This window comes from Callionymus lyra, chromosome 6 (genome assembly GCF_982586985.1).
Source record: "Callionymus lyra chromosome 6, fCalLyr1.hap1.1, whole genome shotgun sequence".
Taxonomy (NCBI): domain Eukaryota; kingdom Metazoa; phylum Chordata; class Actinopteri; order Syngnathiformes; family Callionymidae; genus Callionymus; species Callionymus lyra.
The window spans coordinates 3,925,031-3,949,774 of NC_141823.1; the positions used below are offsets into that span (position 1 = coordinate 3,925,031).

General features: G+C 43.2%; 2 protein-coding genes across 6 annotated transcripts; one reads left to right on the forward strand and one right to left on the reverse strand.

Moving 5' to 3' along the window:
- Nucleotides 1–1,087: 1,087 nt before the first annotated feature.
- gpatch1 (G patch domain containing 1) lies at nt 1,088–12,525 on the forward strand. Of its 4 annotated transcripts, XM_087793068.1 has the most exons (19): nt 1,088–1,215; nt 2,943–3,077; nt 3,152–3,237; nt 3,298–3,458; nt 3,516–3,613; nt 3,680–3,732; nt 5,130–5,375; nt 5,432–5,588; nt 5,832–5,911; nt 8,301–8,517; nt 8,588–8,929; nt 9,001–9,185; nt 10,232–10,356; nt 10,437–10,674; nt 10,741–11,068; nt 11,960–12,037; nt 12,114–12,184; nt 12,242–12,363; nt 12,432–12,525. In XM_087793068.1, exons 1-19 carry the CDS (start codon nt 1,149–1,151, stop codon nt 12,463–12,465), a joined length of 2,823 nt encoding a protein of 940 aa, XP_087649194.1. In that variant the 5' UTR covers nt 1,088–1,148; the 3' UTR covers nt 12,466–12,525. The 4 variants fall into 4 exon arrangements, with proteins under 4 accessions (XP_087649194.1, XP_087649191.1, XP_087649193.1 ...); XM_087793065.1 differs by having other exon boundaries at nt 3,516–3,732; XM_087793067.1 differs by having other exon boundaries at nt 3,516–3,732; nt 12,245–12,363.
- A 115-nt stretch (nt 12,526–12,640) lies between these two features.
- On the reverse strand, nt 12,641–24,426 carry wdr59 (WD repeat domain 59). 2 transcript variants are annotated; one of them, XM_087793062.1, is made up of 27 exons: nt 24,359–24,426; nt 23,222–23,271; nt 22,999–23,134; nt 22,804–22,889; nt 22,131–22,211; nt 21,923–21,960; nt 21,779–21,867; nt 21,597–21,713; nt 21,451–21,528; nt 21,218–21,374; nt 21,076–21,155; nt 20,321–20,444; nt 20,156–20,259; nt 19,937–20,101; nt 19,788–19,883; nt 18,828–18,917; nt 18,614–18,735; nt 16,973–17,123; nt 16,807–16,863; nt 16,439–16,560; nt 16,286–16,367; nt 14,471–14,583; nt 14,294–14,414; nt 14,153–14,228; nt 13,956–14,076; nt 12,980–13,122; nt 12,641–12,917 (listed from the first exon to the last, which is right to left on the reverse strand). In XM_087793062.1, exons 1-27 carry the CDS (start codon nt 24,410–24,412, stop codon nt 12,682–12,684), a joined length of 2,889 nt encoding a protein of 962 aa, XP_087649188.1. In that variant the 5' UTR covers nt 24,413–24,426; the 3' UTR covers nt 12,641–12,681. The 2 variants fall into 2 exon arrangements, with proteins under 2 accessions (XP_087649188.1, XP_087649189.1); XM_087793063.1 differs by lacking the exon at nt 16,807–16,863.
- Nucleotides 24,427–24,744: the final 318 nt, after the last annotated feature.

Sequence of the window (24,744 nt, forward strand, 5' to 3'; positions counted from 1 at the left end):
GTGTGTGTGTGAGTGTGTGAGTAGGTGAAACATGATACATTTCTCTGTGTGTAGATTAATGTGTGTGTGTGTTGTTGATGTGTGAGTGTGCGTGTGTTGATGTGTGTGTGTGCGTGTGTTGATGTGTGTGTGTGTGTGTGTGTTTCCTCCTCCTGGCACGTAGTTTCTTCTTCTTCTTCGTGTCAGGTTGTTGCATCATCACCAGGTTCTCCCTTCACTTGGTCTCCATGACAACAGTCCGAGGGAAGAGGAAGTTAAAGAAAAGTTCAAGTCGGATTCGAGCTATCACGTGACAGGTGTCACATGACAGGTGTCACATGACACCGTCGCTCCAAGCATCATCAGCGTCTGGTTCTCTGCTGCAGCTGATACTGGCAGAGAAACTTCTGCAGTCACTTAGGAACACAAGGAGTTACACTTTTTTAGTGATAAGAGGAGCAACACACACAGATACAGATGCAAACACACACACACACACATGCAAGCACACACACCCTCACACATGCAAGCACACACACTCACATAGACACACACCCCTCACTCACACAGTCTAACACTAAACTGCGCACACTTCCACTTAAACAGGCATGCACACATAAACTATTACACAAACAGACTCACTAAAAAAACAGAAACACACTTCACTTCACCACACACACACAAGCACGCGCACACACACTCTAATGACGTACACGAAGTTAAACACATACAACTTCTGTCAAACAACAGCAACTCTTTCTAATTTACACAAAACCAGAAACTGCAGATCGTCAAACGCGTGAACACACACACACACACACACACACACACACACATTTACACGCGGGTAAACCTCCGCGTAGTAAACTAGTGGTTATGATGACACAGTGACATCTGCCGGTACATAACCAGTACTGCAACGTGACCCCACTTTTGGAGGGCAGGAGAGAGTAGATAAAGAATCAAAAACATGAGAAAACTATCCAGACAGACACACAAGATGCATCGATGTAAAACAACAAGATCATTTATTTATTTATTTCGTACGTTTATTTTTTCGTTTTTTTAAGGGTTCTGGGTGTTCCCGTGTGAACCATGAACCGCCGCGCCAGCAGGGGGCAGCAGTGTTCACCGCAGACCGGAAACCCATTCAGTGACGGTCTGCCAATATGGCGGCAGACAAGAAACCTTCACCGTTCGTGAGTTTCGGGACTCCGCTGGAGCCCCTGGAAGAAGGTGCTGCCCTCGGTTCACTCACTAGACGTTGCCATTAATGTCCACGGTTATATTTTAGCTTCAGTTAAGAGAGTGATGCCGGGTTTCTGCAGGTTAACACGGGTTGGAGTCATGCTAAGCTAACTGTCGGCTAAAAACATTGGAGTTCACAAATCACACGTTTATGTTTAAACCGCAGTTTTATGAGAAATTGTACGTGGACGTTTTGTTACGGCGACTGTAGAGCACTTCAATATCATGAAATGGGAAATGTCTGAACGTATTTGGGTTAGATAGATGAATAAACTCTAATATTAGACATGTGTGTAAATTCTAATATTGATTGATTTATGTGTACGTGTTATCCAACAGGTCTTGTAAAGAAGATTCCAGTGATATAAGTATCATTTTCCTGTGATAAATATTAGTTATGGATTATCAAAACCGGTGAATGAACTAATTTGACTTCAACATACCAAGTCAATTAATATGGTTCAATATTTTAGATGTAACCTTTTTGTGAAACCCAACTTTCAATATGTCATAACTTGCTTCGTATATACTAATTGGGAAGCTTGGCAAACAAAGAGAAAGTGTAATAATGATATTAAGCATTTTTCAATCAGTAATTTACGTTAAATTAGGACATTTGGTTCCCTAATATGCATAGAAAAAGAAATAGAATAGCCCAAACATTCCACATGTTATTAGATATATAGTAATGGAAACTTAAAGCACATTTAAAAATGTATTTTCATTGATTAAATCATGAAAATTGGCGACTGAAGTGATGGAAAATCTAACTAAACATGGTCGGTCGGACTCGACCACACGATCAGCGGGTCTAAAAGAACGTTGTATGCCATCTATATTTTATTCACTTATTAACAAGTTGGAAGTCCTGTTAAGGCCCCAGATTTGAAATCTGTTTGTGACACTATTTCCTATTGATGTACAGTTTTCTGATAAAGCACTCCAAAAATAAGGTCAGTTCATTGGCTCAGTGCACAGCATATTCAACCACAATTTCTCCTGTCTATGCACTCAGATTATTTACCTGAATAAATTAATCAAAATTCTCAACATATCTAAAAAAAATTAATTTCACTACTTCATCATTTTTTTATGTTTCTCACCCAAATATTTGAATTCTACTTTTTAACAAACTTCACCTACAAGTTGGAGTGGACAAGAGCAAAGTGCAGGCTGAGGGCCACACTTTTATTTTGTATTTATTTTCGTATTAACTCAAAACACAACTTTCTTGCTTCTCCAAATCATTTGAGTAAATATTGAGATCATATTCAGATAAACAAGTCATTTTAAGTTCTTTTTTTGTGAATACTTTATAAATATTTTATTAATGTTTTGATGTTGACCTTTTTTTCTTCTTATCATCTTTATTTTCTTAGTGTTTTTCAATCATATTTTGTCTCTCTGCTGTCTTTTGGCTTGGCGGCCCCTCACAACAGTTACAGTTATAATTTGGCCCCTGGGAAAATGTAATTACTGATTCCTTAGTTAGATTGTTAATGTCACTAGAAATATAGCCAAGTTAAGGTTAAAGATCACTAGTATGAAAAACAAAAATGATAAACTATAATTCAAAAATAGTCTTTCTTGAACAAACAGTTAAATTATGGAATATAAATTAAATGAGATCAAAAATAATCTTTAAAATGTTTCCTTCTGTACCGGATTCTGCATTCTTGTTTTGCTAAGACCTAATAATTCCTTGAAACATCTAGATGAGGCATTGAAGAAGCCCATTCCCCTCCACGAGCAGACCGTAAGAGATGAGAAGGGTCGGTACCAGAGGTTCCACGGTGCCTTCACCGGTGGATTCTCTGCTGGATATTTCAACACTGTGGGCTCCAAAGAAGGTTAGTCGGCTTCTGTTTGAAGAGTCCAGCGGCTCCTTGTGGATGATTAAAGCTTCACTGATGTCACTCTTCAGGATGGAGCCCAGCGACCTTCAAGTCGTCGCGGCAGCAGAAGGCAGAGAAACAGGAGGCTGCGCCCGAGGACTTCATGGACGAGGAGGTGAGCGAGAAACCGACCCGGTGTTTTTGAAAATTGTGACACGAGTCTCTGTGATCTCAGGACTTCGGGGAACATGGCATCGCTCCCCGAGAAATTACAACCCAGCAGGAGTTCCGGTCCAACCGGGCCGACCCAGTCCAGGAACGCGCGAAAGCCATCAACGCTCAAGCAGGACTCATCCCAGGAGACACGATGCTGGGGGATCTGATCGCGCCCGCCAGGTAGAGAGAGCCCACACTTTAGAGCCACTTACAGGAGACTGAGCAAGTGTGCCTCAGGTCGTCTGTGGGGGTGGAGCTTCTGCGGCGGATGGGCTGGAGGGAAGGACAAGGCGTCGGACCTCGAGTCAAGAAGAGACCTCGCCGGAAACAGACTGGTACGTCCCGCTTCAACGGCACCATCAGCGCTTTGGGAAATTATAAACGTCTTTGGGTTCACGCAGATAACAGAGTCTACGGATGCGCACTGCCCCCTGCTGGATCAGAGGAGTCAGAGGTTAGTTCAGCAGCAACATTATCACATGAGGATGTTACATGTTTACCTTTAGTTTTCCTTAAATACTTCTACAGCAGCTTCTAAAAAATTAGTTAAACATTCCATCTGCGACTGGGTGGTTTTAAAAAACACAAAGCTTTGACAACTCAGCTTAGAGCATGAGAGAGAGATACAGATGACCGTATGAAGGAAACATAAAAAATTGTAGCGTTAATAAGTGATGTTTCAGGAATTGGAACAGACTTGTAAATACACACCAGCAATTAAAACATTTAGTTCTGTTCTGTTCAGTACGTTTAAAGAGCATCTCAAGGTATTCTCATGGAGTTTGTAACATTTAGAGTAGTTTTGACTTTAGTGTTGAAATTCAACAAAAGAAAAACTTTGCTGGAGATAGAAGATCATTTTATATTAAATATATATGCAGTTCCAATATCATGTTATGTACATTCACTGCTACAGTCTCTTCACTGCTGGCAGCAAACAATACACACGTATGAAATATTACATTTAGAAAGAAAACCAGACAAGTAACATTGTTAAATTAAATTAGGATTAGATGTAAATGACAAACCAAATATATAATTTAATTTATAATACAATATAATGCTGCTTTTTAAGCATCACTTTATTTAAGTCAATGTTTACAGAGAAGTTGAACATTTTACCCCTAAAATATTTATTTTCTGCGCAATTATTATTATTTTTTAATAATTAGCTTTTTTGTCTATAATATGATAATTATTTTGTAAGTCTGGATCAGATCACTGATGGAAGGTCTGACCATGAATAGATCTGAAAGTAAGAACCAGAATTTTAAAATGATCCTGAAAGAAACTGGCAGCCAGTGAAGAGTTTGAAGGAGAAATGTGAGTTCTTCTACTAGAGCGGCTCAGAATTCTGGCTGCAGAGTTTTGTATGAACTGCAGGCGAGACGATCCTTCTTGTTTAGACACGAAATAAACTGTTACAATAGTTTAAACAAGGAGACACATTAGCTCTTTCAGTATTGTCTGGTTGCATTATCCTACCAACAATTCTTTAATGAATTTATAAGACAATGGTTTTTAAAATATTGAAATATTTTTTTTATTTTTAATAAATGTAATTTGAATATTTAACTGCATTATGTTTTTAATATCTTGTAAAAGAAAATCTTTTAATTCAGTTATTAAATTCTTCTAAATTTTTTTCATTGAATTATTTCATTTGATTTTTCACTACAAATAATTAAAACTTTTCAATGTGTAAGTTATTTGATTCAATTATTATTTTTAAAAAAATCTTTAAAAAAGCAAATTTCACTGAAGGAAAATGAAAGTTCTTCCTCACTTGTCTTTAAAAACATGGAGGAATTCAGCTGAAAAATCTTTTTCACAAAACTCTTCTCACCGCAGGAGGAGGACGACGAATTTGCCCCAGAAAATGTGACCTTTGCCCCCAAAGACGTCACCCCCGTTGACTTCAACCCGCGGATCGGACTACAAGGTCTGGGCTACTGCGGACTTGATCCCGGACGGGCTCTCGGGAACAGCGGGCCCCTCGAACACGTCAACCTGTTCAGCACTCAATCCGAGTCCAGGAGTCGTCTGTTCGGCGACGCCAGCAGGGGGCAGCAGAGGAGAGGGGGCGTGGCGGGACAGGTGAGGCCGGCGCCGCTGACATGTAGTGCTTCGGCTCATCTCTGCTGCCTCCGCAGGCGTTTGGTGTCGGTGCGCTGGAGGACGAGGATGAAGACGTTTACTCTCGAGACTGCATATCCAGGTACGACACGGAGCTGAAGGACGAGGAGCCCGGAGACAATCTGTACGGCTGGACGGCACCGGAGGAGTACAAGAAGAAGACGACGCCTGCCAGTGAGTTCAGTAACCATTCTGTGAGGATGTAGAAGCACAACCTCAAGTATTTCTAGTAATCTCTTACATTTTAAAATGTGATTAATAAGAAACGTTCTACCTTGTGATAAGAAAGCGCACCGTCAATAAGGACATTTCAAGTTTTAACATTATTTCTAAACCGATCTTTCTATGTATTTATTTTTTTTTGTTTGAATCCATCCGAGCCACAATTTTACTAATTTACTTTTGAAATGTTCTCAGTCAAGAGCCGGGACGCATCATATCTGGGTCGGATCCTCGAGGGCTTCACTCTGTCTCAGAACCAACTGGAGCAGAAGCAGGTGAGCGTATAAGGATATATGTGTAGTATTGTGGAGTACTTGACTCTGGTGTTGTGATAGTGTAGTAACAAGTATATATGTGTAGTATTGTCCAGTACTTGACTCTGGTGTTGTGATAGTGTAGTAACAAGTATATATGTGTAGTATTGTCCAGTACTTGACTCTGGTGTTGTGATAGTGTAGTAACAAGTATATATGTGTAGTATTGTGGAGTACTTGACTCTGGTGTTGTGATAGTGTAGTAACAAGTATATATGTGTAGTATTGTCCAGTACTTGACTCTGGTGTTGTGATAGTGTAGTAACAAGTATATATGTGTAGTATTGTCCAGTACTTGACTCTGGTGTTGTGATAGTGTAGTAACAAGTATATATGTGTAGTATTGTGGAGTACTTGACTCTGGTGTTGTGATAGTGTAGTAACAAGTATATATGTGTAGTATTGTCCAGTACTTGACTCTGGTGTTGTGATAGTGTAGTAACAAGTATATATGTGTAGTATTGTCCAGTACTTGACTCTGGTGTTGTGATAGTGTAGTAACAAGTATATATGTGTAGTATTGTCCAGTACTTGACTCTGGTGTTGTGATAGTGTAGTAACAAGTATATATGTGTAGTATTGTGGAGTACTTGACTCTGGTGTTGTGATAGTGTAGTAACAAGTATATATGTGTAGTATTGTCCAGTACTTGACTCTGGTGTTGTGATAGTGTAGTAACAAGTATATATGTGTAGTATTGTCCAGTACTTGACTCTGGTGTTGTGATAGTGTAGTAACAAGTATATATGTGTAGTATTGTGGAGTACTTGACTCTGGTGTTGTGATAGTGTAGTAACAAGTATATATGTGTAGTATTGTCCAGTACTTGACTCTGGTGTTGTGATAGTGTAGTAACAAGTATATATGTGTAGTATTGTCCAGTACTTGACTCTGGTGTTGTGATAGTGTAGTAACAAGTATATATGTGTATTATTGTCCAGTACTTGACTCTGGTGTTGTGATAGTGTAGTAACAAGTATATATGTGTAGTATTGTCCAGTACTTGACTCTGGTGTTGTGATAGTCTAGTAACAAGTATATATGTGTAGTATTGTCCAGTACTTGACTCTGGTGTTGTGATAGTGTAGTAACAAGTATATATGTGTAGTATTGTCCAGTACTTGACTCTGGTGTTGTGATAGTGTAGTAACAAGTATATATGTGTATTATTGTCCAGTACTTGACTCTGGTGTTGTGATAGTGTAGTAACAAGTATATATGTGTAGTATTGTCCAGTACTTGACTCTGGTGTTGTGATAGTGTAATAACAAGTATATATGTGTAGTATTGTCCAGTACTTGACTCTGGTGTTGTGATAGTGTAGTAACAAGTATATATGTGTAGTATTGTCCAGTACTTGACTCTGGTGTTGTGATAGTGTAGTAACAAGTATATATGTGTAGTATTGTCCAGTACTTGAATCTGGTGTTGTGATAGTGTAGTAACAAGGATATATGTGTAGTATTGTCGAGTACTTGACTCTGGTGTTGTGATAGTGTAGTAACAAGTATATATGTGTAGTATTGTCCAGTACTTGACTATGGTGTTGTGATAGTGTAGTAACAAGGATATATTTGTAGTATTGTCGAGTACTTGACTCTGGTGTTGTGATAGTGTAGTAACAAGGATATATGTGTAGTATTGTCCAGTACTTGACTCTGGTGTTGTGATAGTGTAGTAACAAGAATATACAGTATATGTAGTATTGTCCAGTACTTGACTCTGGTGTTGTGATAGTGTAGTAACGAGTATATATCTGTAGTATTGTCCAGTACTTGACTCTGGTGTTGTGATAGTGTAGTAACAAGTATATATGTGTAGTATTGTCCAGTACTTGACTCTGGTGTTGTAGTATTTACAGACCACATGACTCTTGATGAAGTCGTAATTACTTTTGTTTGTTTTCAATCCAAAATATGTCCAAAGCTGTAAAAGCTTCTGGAGTCACTGTATCCTCTCGTCCTCAGTCAGTCATCCCCAGGATTTAATTGTTCCTTTAGATGTGGAACGACTGCTGCCATCTAGTGGCTGAAAGTTCAATTTCAACATTAAAATGAATGTTAATTCTTAATAGTAAAATCGAATACTTTTATTTTATACATTTTATTATTTATAAAAAATTAAATAACTGCGACTAGGAACAAAAATGAGATTTGTAAGCACTGTTGAATTTATACACGTTATTTTTTAAGGCACCATCTTGCGATACTCAAGTGTATCGATGTTTCCCTTACAATGATTTCTCCAACTCGTGTTTCCATACTCTTGGTCTCACTCCCTCTCAGTGAACTCAATCAACACGATTGTCGAGCGTGGTTTGAAATAATCCTGACGTTCTCTCCACCCGAAGATCTTTCCTCCGCCCGAGCTGCCCAAAGATTACCGGCCGCTCCACCGGCGACCCGGCGTCCACGTGTCCCACCTCTTCGGCGTCAGCCCGGCCCTGGCCGAGGCCATGAGGGTCTCCAAGGGCCACATGGCCCCGGAAGAGCCGGAGCAGCCGGCCGGGCGCCATCAGCTGGACTCGGATCAGAGGAGGGGTCTGCTGGGAGAGGACGGCCTGAAAGGTACGTCGCTCGTCAGCGCCCCCCGGTGGATCCATTGATGACACGTCAGTGTTAACTCCGGTGTGTTTAGGTCCCACTTCCGTGATGGACCTGCTGAGACCTGAGGACAGGGAGAGACTACTGCGTCTGCGCATGGCCTCCGGTCAAGGTCCACCAGCGCCCCCTCCACCTCCGCCCCCGCCTGTCCCTCAGCCCCCACCTGTCCAACAGCCACGCCTCGTCCTCCACCCCCCGCCTCTGGCCCAGGAGTCCGGGTTCCCTCTCCCGTACGGCACCTCGGCTCAGGAGGCCGAAGCTCTCTCTGCATGGAAGGGTCGCTCCACCACACACGCCTTCAAACCGTTCGACAACAACCCGAGCAAGCAGGCGCGCTACGACCAGTACCTGGAGCGCCTCCGCCTGGGCGAGCGAGGTCAGGCTCCGCCCCCCTCACCTTCATCAGGTGTGTCCAGTGTCTCACCCTCGTCTGTCGCTCTCTCGTAGACGCCCTGAACCAGAGCCTGGACGAAGGCATGACGGAGTGGGAGCGCAGCAGAGAGAAGGAGGAGTTCGTCAGAGCCTCCATCTTGTACCGGCCGTCCTCCTCCTCCATGCTGGCCTCGCGCTTCACCAGAGCAGCTCAGGGCGACGAAGACGACACCACCGTGGAGGTGATTCCTGAAACACAGGTGAGGACGATGATGATGATGATGAAGATGAAGATGATGAAGATTATAACAAGGATGATGGTGATGATGATGTAGTCATTGAAAATGATGATGATGATGAAGAAGATGTTGATGATGAAGAGGATGATGATAATGAAGATTATAACAAGGATGATGTGATGATGATGATGAGGAAGAAGATGTTGATGATGAAGAGGATGATGATAATGAAGATTATAACAAGGATGATGTGATGATGATGATGAGGAAGAAGATGTTGATGATGAAGAGGATGATGATAATGAAGATTATAACAAGGATGATGTGATGATGATGAAGATGTTGATGAAGATGATGAGGATGTCATTGAAAATGATGATGAAGAAGAGGAAGATGATGATGAAGATGTTGATGATGGTGATGAAGATGATGTTGATGAAGATGATGATGACGAAGATGAATATGAAGATGATAATGAACATGATGATGATGTTGATGACGAAGATGATAATGATGGTGATGATGTCATTGAAAATGATGATGAAGAAGATGTTGATGATGATGAAGAAAATGTTGATGAAGATGATGAGGATGTCATTGAAAATGATGATGGTGATGAACAGATGATGATGGTGATGAAGAAGATGAAGATGATGAAGAAGATGCTGATGAAGATGATGAAGAGGAAAGTGTTGATGATGATGTCATTGAAAATGATGATGATGATGAAGATGTTGATGATGATGATGATGTCATTGAAAATGATGATGATGATGAAGATGTTGATGATGAAGATGAAGATGTTGATGATGATGATGATGTCATTGAAAATGATGATGATGATGTCATTGAAAATGATGATGATGATGAAGATGTTGACGATGATGATGATGATGATGTCATTGAAAATGATGATGTGATGATGATGAAGATGTCATTGAAAATGAAGATGAAGATGTTGATGATGATGATGTCATTGAAAATGATGATGGTGATGATGCTCAAGATGAAGGTTATGATCATTCTAAAGATGATGATGAAGATGATGAAGATAACTTCTTCAACAGGACCTGAGTGACAAGAAAGCAGCCGTCAGAATGAAGATGTTTGGACAGTTGACCAGAGAAACTTTAGAGTTTCATCCTGATAAGATTTTGTGCAGAAGATTTAACGTCCCCCATCCGTACCCTGGGTAAACACACGCACACACACGCACGCACACACACACCTCACACACTTCTGCTGCTAACCTCAGGACTTCATTTGTACCAGGTCTAATCTGGTTGGAGTCCCGAAGGTCAGGAGGGACAAGTTCTCGGTCTTCAACTTCCTGACGGTCACAGAAGATCCCTCAGGTCCCAAGAAACCCACTCCAGCGCCCGTCAAGAAGTCCAGGTGGGACATGTCGGAGCAGGACAAGAAGGACAGTCTGGTGGAGAAGGAGGAGTCGCCCGAGGTGAAGGAGGAGCCCCCCGCCTCACCCCCCGTCACCAAATACACTCCAGCAGAGGTCAGTGTGTGTGTGTGTGTGTGTGAGTCCGTGGACCACATGTGTTGACAACATGGTGTCCTGCAGGACGAGTCAGAATCAGAGAAGGATGAAGATGAGGAAGAAGAGGAGGAGGAGGTGGAAGAGGAGGTCCGACTTCCCATGGACCTGTTCAAGGCCATCTTTGATAGCTCCTCCTCTTCCTCCGAGGACAGTGAGGAGGAGGATCAGAGTCAGGAGCAGGTCCAGGACCAGACCACTGCCGACCCACAACCCTTCAACCTCTTCAGCATCACCTCCTCAGCACCAGAGCCTCCGTCCTCACAGGTCGCATCCTCTTCAGCGCCGCCTCCATCTGTCACCCCGTCCACTGCAGCTCCGCCCTCCTCACTGAACTCAGCCAACCAGCAGACCGGTTTGTACCCACAAACACACACACACACACACACACACAGAGAGAAAGACAAACCAACACACAGAAAGATACACCAAAAAAAAGAAAGCTACAGAGACAAAAGGGACACACGGAGACAGAAAGACACAAAACAAGTCAGAAAACTACACACACAACACAACAAAAAACACACTACAACAAGACAGAAAAACACAAAACATGACAGAAAGACACACAGACAGAAAAATACACAAACAAGACAGAAAAACACACAGACACACAACATGACAGAAAGACACACAGACACAAAAATACACACACAAGCCAGAAAAACACACACAACAAGACAGAAAAATACACACACAAAACAGAAAGACTCACACAACCAGACACAAAAAAACACACAACATGACAGAAAAATACACGCGCACAACAAGGCAGAAAAATACACACACAAAACAGAAAGACTCACACAACAAGACAGAAAAACAGACACAAAAAAACACAACATGACAGAAAGACACACAGACACAAAAATACACACACAAGCCAGAAAAACACACACAACAAGACATAAAAATACACAGACACAAAAGGACACAACATGACAGAAAGACAGAAAAATACACACACAAGACAGAAAAACACACACAGACAGAAAAATACACACACAAAACAGAAAGACTCACACAACAAGACAGAAAAACAGACACAAAAAAACACATATGACAGAAAGACACACAGACAGAAAAATACACGCGCACAACAAGGCAGAAAAATACACACTACAACAAGACAGAAAAATACACACTACAACAAGACAGAAAAACACACACAGACAGAAAAATACACACAACAAGACAGCGACGAACACAAACACACAGATGTGATGAATGTTGTTCTTTCTTCTAGAAGCAGCTTCTTCCTGTCAGAGACCAACACTAGACGATGAAGAGTTTGGTCCAAAGCTTCCACCTTCATTCCACGATTGTGAGTTTTTGTACACATTTGTGTGTGTATTTATGAAGTGCATCTTTTATAAGACGTGTGTAATTATTGTGTCCAGCCAAAGGAGGCGCCAGCGAGACAAACCAGTCCAGCGTCAAGAAGCACAAGAAACAGAAGAAGGAAAAGAAGGTAAAACTTGATGTCGATCCTTTGATTCCTCGAACACTAACGTCATGTTTCCTGCAGAAGAAGAAGAAGAGCAAACACAAGAAGAAGCAGAAGAAGAAGGCGAAGGAGGCGGAGTCGGAGAGCAGCGGCGAGTCGAGCCAGGACGAGGACGGGAAGTCCACAGACCTCCTGATGAAGAGGTGAGGGGGCGTGGCTTATCAGAGCGTGGCGTCGCGGTCTGATGACATCATCACTCGTGTCTTCACAGGCTGAAGGACATCAGAGAAGCAAACAGGAAGTGACGGAGCAAGAAATTATTTTCTGATGTTTTAAAAATGATTTTCAAAATAAAAGTTTCCCCAGAATGAGTTTTGTTTCTGTTCTCTGGTCACATGACCACCAGGTGAGTCTGGATTTTCCCCTCATTTTTGACTGACAGGTGAGGGACGTTTGCGGATCAACTTTGACTCGAGCGAGTGAGTTTAAAAAAAAAGTTTATTTTCACAGTAAGGCGCGACTCAGACGGCGCTCTGCAGCAAACAGTTGCAGCCGCAGCCCGCCGGACACTCGTCCCGCCGCCGGAACCAGTCCATCATGTGACTGGTGTGACCCCCGTGACCGCAGCTCAGGCAGAAGTTGGACGAGCCTCGCACGGCCACGTGACACACGGCGCACTGGAAGGTGAGTCTCTTGCACACGGCGCACTGCGTCCCGCGGGCCTGACTCCGGCAGTGGCAGCAGAACACGCCGAACTCTGCGGGCGAGAGACGGCGGGTGAGCGAGCGAATGGGAGCGCTTCGTGGCGTCGTCACGTACCGATGCCTCTGTGGGGTTCCGGGGGTCGCGACGTGAACTTCAGGACGTCGGCTCGTTTCTCGCGGAGACCCCAGCGATACAAGATCTCGCCGTAACTCTTCTTGAAGTCGTCGAACTGCAGCGTGTTGGCCGGGTCCAGCAGCCTGGGAACAGGAAGTGACATCACAGCTGTGGCTGGTGGTTTTATCAGTTCCATCGGAATATTTAACGGTTCGAAATGTCTTAGTGAAACGATTTAAGGATCTTGGTTGTATTTCATAATTAGATTTATTTTAAAGCATGATAACATTTTTAAAATCAATAAATTGTATTTTTTAAGTTTGATATTCTTGTAACAATAATTCATTTTTTCTTATTTATCGTCTTAAAATCAATATAAAAATGTTGGTATAATTATCTGACCAGACAGAACCAATAGATCACAGAGCTCCTTGAACAAACTCAGCCAATTGTGAAGCGAAGCCGATCAAGAGACTGATTGGTGATCTATTAGTAATGTCTGGTGATGCTATTATATCAACATTTTTATGTTGAATTTAAAAGACTACAAGTGAAAAATAGAATTTAGAAACATTTTTTTTAAATACTTGTTGGAAGAATATCCAACTCAAAAAATACAATTCATTAATTTAGAAAATATTACATTTTTATTATACATTAAAAAATATATAACTTTGTTGGAATTTAATTTTGTTTTTTTTTGGAACTCGAATATTAAAATGATTTTTTTTTTTATTATTAAGCTTGTTTTGTTTTTGTAATAAGAATATAAGTATAAGATAATATACTATAAGTATAATATTTTTTAAATTAAATATTAATAAAAACGTTAAACATTCCAAAATAATAATAAAAAAAATTCAACTGTTGTGAATTAAATCAAAGCAAATATAAATAATAATCTCATGTGTTTGTTTGGCTTTAGTTGTTTTATAAAAATCACTTCTGGACTAAACTAAACGACTTTCTTCTTCACCTCTTGTTCATCTCGTGCTGCTCTCGCTCTCTCTCCCGCGGGTCCACGTAACCATGGTTACCGAAGCGCCCGTCCTCCGGCGACGACTCGCTCCAGGGGCTGATGTGCTCGGCGTCTCGACCTGCGTGAAGAGGTCAGGTGAGGTCATGTGAGGTCACGTGAGGTCGCTGGCCTGCGAGGGGCGCCGCGGTTCTTACCGATGTTCCAGGGCCCGCCGGTGACGGAGTCGGACGGGCTGGACCCGGACGTCACGGAGCTGGACGTCAGGCTGGGCTGGAAACACGAGACATGATGTCACTTCCTGCCGGAGGACGGCGTGCGTCGGCGGGGGGGCTTACGTAGTGCGAGCGGGGGGCGGAGAGGTACGGGGGGTCTCCGGCGGCAGGCGGCGGCGTCCTGTAGACGCTGCACAACATGGCGAGGGTCTGGACGTCGCTCATCCTGCTGTAGTGGTCCAGCCTGGGGTCGGGACGGGGTTAAGAATGTGGAGTCATGTGACGTCGGCGGCCACTCACAGCGTCTCCAGCAGCTGACGACCAAACGGGTGTCGAGCCCACGGGGTCTCCGCGTCGGGGTCGGAGTCTGGATCCAGATCTTGGCTGGTGGCTGCAGACGCCAGAGCCCAGACCTGAACCAGGACCACGTGTCAATCAAACATGTGTGAAGGTTTTATTGCTCAATCAATCCTTAAAGGAAAGAATTTTACCAGCACTAACAAAAAAAGAAATTCAATTGAAAATATGTTTATAATAAAAGTTGACATCGAAAAAGATATTGTCAATACAATGACAACATGTTAAAGTTCACCTCATGTGAAAACTCTCCTGACTCACATGTTGTAAATGTTGAAGTCGTTCTCTTCAACATGCAGTAGTTCATTCATCATGACGTTTTAAAGTTATTACTTAATAAAGTTCTCGTCTGAAATCTCTCCAAACGAGATCACGGTTTAAATGATACATTCTGACATCACTCTGGTGCAGGTGTCCTCCTCTAGAAGATCTAAATCAGTGAAGAACCTACATGTTAATAAACAAAATAAATATTTATGTAAACATGGTGAGAGTTACTTCTGCCTTTAGGTGTTTTTCTAATGTGTACATTAAGCAGCAAACCTAAGTTTTATTATTAGTTTTTAATGTACAAAACAGGAGTTTCAGGGCTGAGTTGAAATTAAGGCGAGTCCTTGAATGCAACTCGTGTTTTTGTGACCAATCAGAGCAGAGTGGGCGTGGCTGCTTGGACGAGATTTCTTCTCAGCGCATTCAAAGTGGGCGGGGCTTAAGTTTATTTTCTAATGTAAATATCTTTATTAAATGAGAGTTTTGTTCAAAAATATACTGATGAGTATAAAAGAGTATAATCGAGGTCCTAGAACAATCTAAGACACACTTAAATCAAAACATTAGGTGTCCTTTAAATTATTATTTGAGGTCAGATTATGGATGGATGGATAGAACTTTATTGAGCTTCAATTAAAAAGAAAAAACGGTTCCAAGGGAAAGAATTATTTGTGTTCTGTTTTTTTTCCATTGAAAATATTTTTATTTGACGTGAAGTGATGAACAGTTGCTAAACTCTTTTAACTATTTTTTCATTTCATCCAAAAAAGGAAAATACCTTTAAATGTAAAAGCTTTTAAGCAACATTTCTCCGAAAAATAATGTTAAATCGGACGTTTTTGACTCTAATGTGACCAAAACACAAACAAGGTTAGGAGGTCAACAGGTTCAGAAGCTCTGAGGTTGAAGCTGGACTCACTGGTGACAAGAGAGGAGATCAAACTACTGTCCATCATGATGATGACATCATCCTCTCAACACTGTCATCAGTGAGCAGAGAAGCAGATGCAGCACGAATGCTCCTCCCATGATGCAACACTAACAGACTCAGGGACTCAGTCATTCCTCGTGTTATTAGATTTTATAATTCTGAGTTCGGGGGCAGAAGTGAAAGTATCATGACTCCTTTGTCTTTGTTATTAATATACAAGTAGACTTAGATTGTATCATCTTGTTCTTTCTTCTTTCTTTATTTCTCTTTGTTCTTGTTCTTATTTTTATTTTTATGAATAATTGCTGTATTGCTGTGGCTAATTGGAAAAAACAATTTCCCAAAAGAGACCTCCTGAGGATCAATAAAGTTCTACCTAACCAAACACATCTGATTAAAAATGGATTTTTATCATTTTTTGGAACTTTTTTCTTTAGATAAAATCTTTTTTTTATATTCGAAGTGATTTTTTTTTCTTCGCTTCATTGTAAAAATATCACATGGAATAAAAAAAAAGGGTCTAAAGCCTCATTAAGGCGCTAAGAGAAGTTGGTTACCTTGGCGACGTCCCTGCGTCCGACGGCGTGCGCCGCGGTGGCGTTCTTCTGACACGTGTCCTGGATGTCGTTGACGTTCAGGCTGAAGATCACAAACATGGGTCAGTGTGTGTGTGTGTGTGTTGTTGTGTTGTTGTTGTTGTGTGTCCTCACATGTAGTTCTCTCCCAGAACCTTGTGGACCGGCAGCAGACACGAGATCTCTTGGATGATCACCTTCCCCGCCAGCTTGATGCGACCCAAGTCGTCCCTCTTGGTCTTGAACCTTCTGGACTTCTGCACACACACACACACACACGCACACGCACACACACGAGAACCACTTGATTAAAAGTGGTGTGTAGCGTCACAGCCAGGCGGCGCCGGTGGTTCCAGCTGATGTCAGAATCGGACCTACAGGTGTGAGTTAGTCCTGGATTAAGACCCGCTTCAATTAAGACTAGTGGCAGCAGCTGTTAACACAAGCCAATCACAGACAAGCAGCTCATGATGATCGACGGTCATGTGACGAGGCGGTGGTACCGGCCAATCATGGAGGGTTTGGACCGACCAGCGGCGCGAGCTTGAGAAAGGTGGCATCTGATTGGAGGGAGAGTGAGCAGGTGTGTTCGACAGGTGAGTACGAGACGACACACGCGGCCTAGTGTGTGTGTGTGTGTGTGTGTGCGCGAGTGTGTGTGCGTCTCACCCTCTCTTTGTAGTAGAAGGACGAGATGGACACGGTGTCTTTGTCGGAGCGGGTCGGGCTGCTGCTGTAGAGACGCAGGTTCTGAGAGTCCGAACGCATCTTCATGGGCGTCAGGACTCCGCTGTGATAGGCCGAGAGCGCCGACAGAGACCTGCATAACCAGAGGTCAAGTTCACGAGTTGCTGCAAAGGATTGTGGGATATTCTCTAGCATGGTTTATTGACACCATGTTTGTTGGGAGGGAGGCGGCCATCTTGTTTAGCTTGAATGAAACTGGATTGAAATGTTTTGATGGAAACAAAAAATAATTGTTTGTGTGTGTGTGTGTGTGCGTGAGTCTAGATGTGTGTGTGTGCGCGCGTGAGTCTAGATGTGTGTGTGTGCGCGCGTGAGTCTAGATGTGTGTGTGTGTGTATGTGTGTGTTAGTCTAGATGTGTGTGTGTGTGTGTGAGTCTAGATGTGTGTGTGTGTGCACGCGCGTGAGTCTAGATATGTGTGTGTGTGTGTGTGTGTGTGTGTGTGTGAGTCTAGATGTGTGTGTGCGTGAGTCTAAATGTGTGTGTGTGTGTATGTGTGTGTTAGTCTAGATGTGTGTGTGTGTGTGTGTGTGTGTGTGTGTGTGTGTGTGTGTGTGTGTGTGTGTGTGAGTCTAGATGTGTGTGTGCGTGAGTCTAAATGTGTGTGTGTGTGCGCGCGTGAGTCTAGATGTGTGTGTGTGTGTGTGTATGTGTGTGTGAGTCTAGATGTGTGTGTGCGTGAGTCTAAATGTGTGTGTGTGTGTGTGTGTGTGAGTCTAGATGTGTGTGTGTATGTGTGTGTGTGTGTGCGCGCGTGAGTCTAGATGTGTGCGTGTGTGTGTGTGTGTGTGTGTGTGCGTGAGTCTAGATGTGTGTGTGTGTGTGTGCGCGCGCGAGTCTAGATGTGTGTGTGTGTGTGTGTGTGTGTGTGTGTGTGTGTGTGTGTGTGTGTGTGTGTGTGTGTGTGTGTGTGTGTGTGTGTGTGTGTGTGCGCGCGCGCGCGCGCGCGAGTCTAGATGTGTGTGTGTGCGTGAGTCTAGATGTGTGTGTGTGTGTGTGTGTGTGTGAGTCTAGATGTGTGTGTGCGTGTGTGTGTGCGCGCGTGAGTCTAGATGTGTGTGTGTGTGTGTATGTGTGTGTGAGTCTAGATGTGTGTGTGCGTGAGTCTAAATGTGTGTGTGTGAGTCTAGATGTGTGTGTGTGTGTGTGTGTGCGCGTGAGTCTAGATGTGTGTGTGTGTGTGTGTGTTTGTGCGCGCGCGTGAGTCTATATGTGTGTGTGTGTGTGTGTGTGTGTGTGCGCGCGTAAGTCTAGATGTGTGTGTGCGTGTGTGTGCGTGAGTCTAGATGTGTGTGTGTGTGTGTGCGTGAGTCTAGATGTGTGTGTGTGTGTGTGTGTGTGTGTGTGTGTGTGAGTCTAGATGTGTGTGTGTGTGTGCGAGTCTAGATGTGTGTGTGTGTGTGTGTGCGTGAGTCTAGATGTGTGTGTGTGTGTGTGTGTGTGCGTGCGTGAGTCTAGATGTGTGTGTGTGTGTGTGTGTGTGTGTGTGTGTGTGTGCGTGAGTCTAGATGTGTGTGTGTGTGTGCGTGAGTCTAGATGTGTGTATGTGTGTGTTGTTGGTACCTGGGCGTGGGCTCAGTGTTTGGTGCCGAGCGGTGCATGGTGATTGGTCGAGTGAAGTAAACCAGACAGCCGGCCCCGCAGAAGCGTGCGCCGGAGGTCCGGGGGAACGGGATGTTGGCGTCCTGCAGGTGAGTGGTGTCAAGTCATGTGACCCGCAGGTGAGTCGACAAGAGTCATGTGACCCACAGGTGAGTCGACAAGAGTCAAAGGTCACCTGGTAGGATCCGTACGTGTTGATGACTCGAGGAAACGCCTGCAGAGCCGGAGTCACAGGAACGAAGGCGGCCGGACCGTCTTCCTGCGTCTACACACACACACACATGTACGCAGACACACACAAACACACACATGGACGCAGACACACACAGATACACACAAATTGACGAACACACATTGACAAACACACGCACATATACAAACACACACAGAGCCACACAAACACACACGCACATATACAAACACACACAGAGCCACACAAACACACACGCACATATACAAACACACACCGAGCCACACAAACACACACGCACATATACAAACAAACCCAAACACATACACACACGCACATATACAAACACACACGCACATATACAAACACACACCGAGCCACACAAACACACACGCACATATACAAACACACCCAAACACATACACACACGCACATATACAAACACACACGCACATATACAAACACACACGCACATATACAAACACACACCGAGCCACACAAACACACACGCACATATACAAACACACACCGAGCCACACAAACACACACGCACATATACAAACACACCCAAACACATACACACACGCACATATACAAACACACACGCACATTTACAAACACACACGCACATATACAAACACACACGCACATATACAAACACACACCGAGCCACACAAACACACACGCACATATACAAACACACCCAAACACATACACACACGCACATATACAAACACACACGCACATATACAAACACACACAAACACAGACCCACACACGCACATATACAAACACACACGCACATATACAAACACATACAAACACAGACCCACACAAGCACATATACAAACACAGAGACACACACGCACATATACAAACACACAGAGACACAAACACAAGTCTTACTAACGTGTCCTGTGTAAGCAGCTGTCAATCATCTCTGACCATGTCTGACTCCAGGCAGGACACCAGTTGACGGACACACGGCTCCAGACAGTTCTGGTTCCTCTTCACCTTCTGCAGCGACGTGTCCGTCAGGATCTGCAACACATCAGCGTCAGGACGTTTCCGTGAGCGGGAAGAGACGTCAGAACCTTCTGGATCTTGGTCTTCATGTCGGAGGGGATGGTGGTGGGCGACACAAACTGGAAGGTGGGCGCGGCGTTGTTGGGGTACTGGGCCGGGAACTTGACCAGCAGGTGGACCTGATGGCTGCCGAAGTGCGCCGACACCATGCAGCTGCAGTTGACCGCGTCCATCTGAGGACTAGAGGTTCAGGAGCGGCTCGGTCCGAACGATGGTTCCACTCTTACCTCCACGTTGACGTTCCTGATCTGCAGGTTGACCAGAGAGAACTCCTGCTGCAGCGTCTGAGGGAGACCCGAGCTGACCGCCGACTCCTGGCACGCGTCCGGCTCTGTGGGTGAGGTCGGAGGGGTCAGGGGTCAGGGAGGTGAAGGGGGGGGCAGCGTTCTCACCTCTGGGGTCGCTGGCGTCGCCCCTCGTCTGTTCGTCAGCTTCATGCATCGTCAGAGATTTATCAACCTCCACGGAGAGAGACATTCCCTCGACCAGATCCTCCAGAGTGTCGCTGACACACAACTGAATACACAACTGTAGTTATGATGATGAAGATGATGATGATGAAGGTGATGAAGATGATGAAGGTGATGAAGATGATGATGATGAAGGTGATGATAATGAAGGTGATGATGAAGATGATGATGATGATGAAGATGACAGAGATGAAGGTGATGATGATGAAAAGATGATTAAGATATAAAGATGAAGGTGATGATGAAGATGAAGAAGATTAAGGTGATGAAGAAGATGAGGATGATGATGATGGTGATGGTGATGGTGATGATGAAGATGAAGATGATTAAGATTAAGATGATGATGATATAAATATGAAGATGATGAAGATGACAGAGATGAAGATGATGACAATAATGATGATGATGATGATGATGATGATGATGATGATGATATAAAGATGAAGATGATGATGATGATGATATAAAGATGAAGATGATGATGATGATGATGATGAAGATTAAGATGATGATGATGATGATATAAAGATGAAGATGATGATGATGAAGATAATGATGATGATGAAGATGAAGATGATAATAATGATGATGATGATGAGGAAGAAGATGATAAGGACAATGATGGAGATGATGATGATGATGAAGACAATGATGATGATGATGATGATGAAGATCACCTTCTGCAGCTGAGGGTCGACCCTCCAGATCCTCAGAGTCTGATCTCTGGACCACGTGACCAGCTGGAAGTCACTGGAGCCTTAAAAAACACAGTCACGTCAATCAGTGTAGGATGATTGACAGGTGTCACTCCCTCCTCACCTTCCTTCTGAGGCCTCCACTGGAACTCCAGGACGACGTCGTCGTGACCCACGAAGGCGTGGACCGGACTGTTGAGGTCCAGAGTGCTCCAGAGCAGCAGACTGTTCTCGCGCCGCAGCTGCGGCACCATGACGGTGACCAGCCCGTGAGTGAAGGGCTGAGACACACACGTCACTCAACGTCACTCAACGTCACTCCCGCTCTACGGCGCCCCCTGCAGGCTCGTGACTCACCGTGTACCGGGCCTTCCACACCGGCACCTGGCAGGACAGGATGTTCAGGTAGTTCTTCGGCTTCCTGAAGTCCCAGAACTGAGGAACACAGAAGGTCAGCGGAGGTCAGCGGAGGCGGTGCGTTCAGGGGCGCTCGGTAATCTCACCCTCACGGAGTTGTCCTGGCTGGACGTGGCCAGAACAAACTCGTTGTCCGGGTGCCAGTCCAGCCCGTGGATCTTGGACAGGTGAGCCGCCAGGTACTCCGACGCCGTGTTGGGACTCTGAACACACACACGTGTGTGTGACTACTACACACACACTACACACAGACACACAAACGTCTCACTCTTCTGTCCCAGATCCGCACGACGCCGTCATGACTGGACGCCAGGAGGTTCTGGTTCTTGCGGTTCCACTTGACCTGAGAGGCTCCGGCTGGAGAGAGAGACCCCATCAGTGACCCCCCAGACACCAGACCTCAGACACTCACCGACCGCCGACAGCGCCACCGTGGGTTTACGAGTGTCCCTGCACACAGACGTGGTCATGATGACACAACCTCACACAGACTCACACAACCTCACACAGACTCACACAACCTCACACAGACTCACACAGACTCACAGAGACTCACACACACTCACACACACTCACACAGACTCGCACAGACTCACACACACTCGCACACACACACTCACCTGGTGTCCCAGATGTAGATGTACGTGTCCACAGAACTGGTGACCAGGAACTCGGGCTCGAACCATGACCAGTCAAGGTCACTGAACACACCAGCGAGTCAATAACACTGTTGTGTGTGTTTCTTCATGTTTGTCTATGTACACATTTATGTGTGTATATGAGCATGTTTATATATATATATATAATATATATATATATATGTATGTGTGTATATACGTGTGTGTGTATACCAGGGTTTTAATATATATATATATATATATATATATATATTTACACATTTGTGTGTGTGACTATTAATGTGTGTATATATATGTGTGGGTATATATATATATAAATGTGTGTGTGTGACGTTATATACAGTATGTGTGTAGGTGTTTATACGTGTGTATGTTTGTGTATACGTGTGTGTATACATGTTAGTGTATAACCTGTGTGTATACATGTTAGTGTATACGTGTGTGTATACATGTTTGTGTATACGTGTGTGTATACATGTTAGTGTATACGTGTGTGTATATACGTGTGTGTGTATACATGTTTGTGTATACGTGTGTGTATACATGTTAGTGTATACGTGTGTGTATATACGTGTGTGTGTGCATACATGTTTGTGTGTGTGTGTGTGTTTTTATGTGTGTGTGTGTGTATACGTGTGTGTATACATGTGTGTACCTGATGACTCGAGTGTGTCCTTGCAGTGAAGCGTAAACTTCTCCAGATCCGTTCTTCCACGAGTACAGATCTACTCTCTGGTTACTCTGAAGACAAACAGGTCAGTGTGTACTTCTGTGTATGTGTGTAACATATTGTACACTGACACAGTGTGTGTGTGTGTGTGTGTGTGTGTGTGTGTGTGTGAGCGCTCACAGAAGCAGCGAACACGTGAGACTCGGACTTGTGGTGGTTCCACTGAACCGTCCCGACGTCCCACTTGCTGTGGCGTCCGATCTTGCGGGGCGGGTCCGCGGGGGCGTCCAGGTTCACCATGTAGAGGAAGCGACGCCTGAGGACACAGAGTCCTGAGGTCACCAGAGGTCACCAGAGGTCACCAGAGGTCAACACACGTCTCCAGGTCAGTGTCGAGACTTACCCGGACAACACAGCGTTGGAGCCCAGACAGTCCACCGACATGGCGGTTGCCTGGCAACAAGAGATGGTAATAGTTTGACATTTTAAATTCATAATACATATTTTTTAATACCTTTTTTGATCAATTACATTCTATTTCAATTATATTTTTATATATTAAAGGTTGATTATCTTTTAAATCATTTTTTTAATTAAAATATTTTCTCATTTATTAAGATTTTATTTATTGAAACATAAGTGTTTGCGATTATAATTCTAATAATAATACATTTAATATTTTTTCATTTGTATCTCTTTAAATTCAATATAAAATCGTTGGTTTAATTGTCTCTCCAGATAATGTTGAATTAAAAGTCTGTAGTTAAAAGGTAAAGTATTTATCAAATGTATTTTAAATGATACTATGATTTAGATGATACTATATATGAAAAGAAAATGTTTCTTAAATATTTGATTATTTTCACTATTAAAAATTACAATTCAATCAATAAATATAGAAATTATTGAATTATTTATAGAAGATAAAATAATTATTTAAAAAACCCACAATATTTCAATTAAAAAACATCAACATTTGAAATGTTAAATTCAAATATTTATGATTGTGATGACACTGACACATGTCAATCATCCAGAGCAATGAAAGGAGGTTGAAGAAGAGAGTGCAGACAGGGTGGAGCTGCACACACACACATATATACACAAACACAAGAACACAGCGACACACTTTTTAAGTGCACTTGTGTAGCTGTGTTCTACATGTTTATCTTGTACGTGTTTTTCCACGTTAAAAATAAGAAACAAAAATGTTCTTACGTTCATTTTTGAGCATTTAAAGCCCATTATTTACCAGCAAACTGCAGAAAGTTGCCTCAGAACAACTTTTACTCTCAAATAACACAATCAAAGACACTTTTTCCTCAATTAAAAGCCACAAACTTTGTGTATTTGATCGAAATGTTCATGTTTGTCAAGTTAAAGTTGTGTTACTTTGACACGAGCGGTCACGAGTTCACGAACACGGAGCTGTAGTGTTTAAACCGTGACACGCACGCGCCTCCGCACACGCACGCGTGCACCTGCAGCACGAGAGAAGGTCGCGGTCGCAGACGCACGCTGGGAGATGGAAGCTTCTCACCTGAGCGTCTCTGAACTCAACCACCACATTCTCGCTGCTCCAGCGCGCCGCCATCTTGGACCTCCACTGTCAACACACGGTCACGTGACCGCCGTGAGCCGCCGCTGCGTTCAAGACGGTCGGAAAAGTCGCGATTAAACGAAACAAAACATTTTTTATTAAGAAAATGTACTGCGTTAATATTTTGACATTTTTAGCCTTTTATTTTTTTCATTGAAGTAATCTTTATTTTAATAAATTAATAAATAAACATTAAACGTATACTATAAAAGAAACACATCTGATTATATAAAAACATTATGAATAGAGCATCGAATAAATTATATCTCACATACATTTAAATTTAGATTGTTGTTGAGCATCTTTGTGACGTCATCGAGCGGCGC

Bases quoted from the DNA above. Each gene is read 5' to 3' on its own strand.
- gpatch1 (XM_087793065.1), top strand. From the start codon at position 1,149: ATGGCGGCAGACAAGAAACCTTCACCGTTCGTGAGTTTCGGGACTCCG. The intron at 9,186-10,231 runs GTGAGGACGATG...CTTCTTCAACAG, and splicing joins AGGTGATTCCTGAAACACAG to GACCTGAGTGACAAGAAAGC. The intron at 12,364-12,431 runs GTGAGGGGGCGT...GTGTCTTCACAG, and splicing joins ACAGACCTCCTGATGAAGAG to GCTGAAGGACATCAGAGAAG.
- wdr59 (XM_087793062.1), bottom strand. From the start codon at position 24,412: ATGGCGGCGCGCTGGAGCAGCGAGAATGTGGTGGTTGAGTTCAGAGAC. The intron at 21,156-21,217 runs GTGAGGAGGGAG...GTGTTTTTTAAG, and splicing joins GTGGAGGCCTCAGAAGGAAG to GCTCCAGTGACTTCCAGCTG. The intron at 14,584-16,285 runs GTAACCAACTTC...GTCCTGGTTCAG, and splicing joins GACGCAGGGACGTCGCCAAG to GTCTGGGCTCTGGCGTCTGC.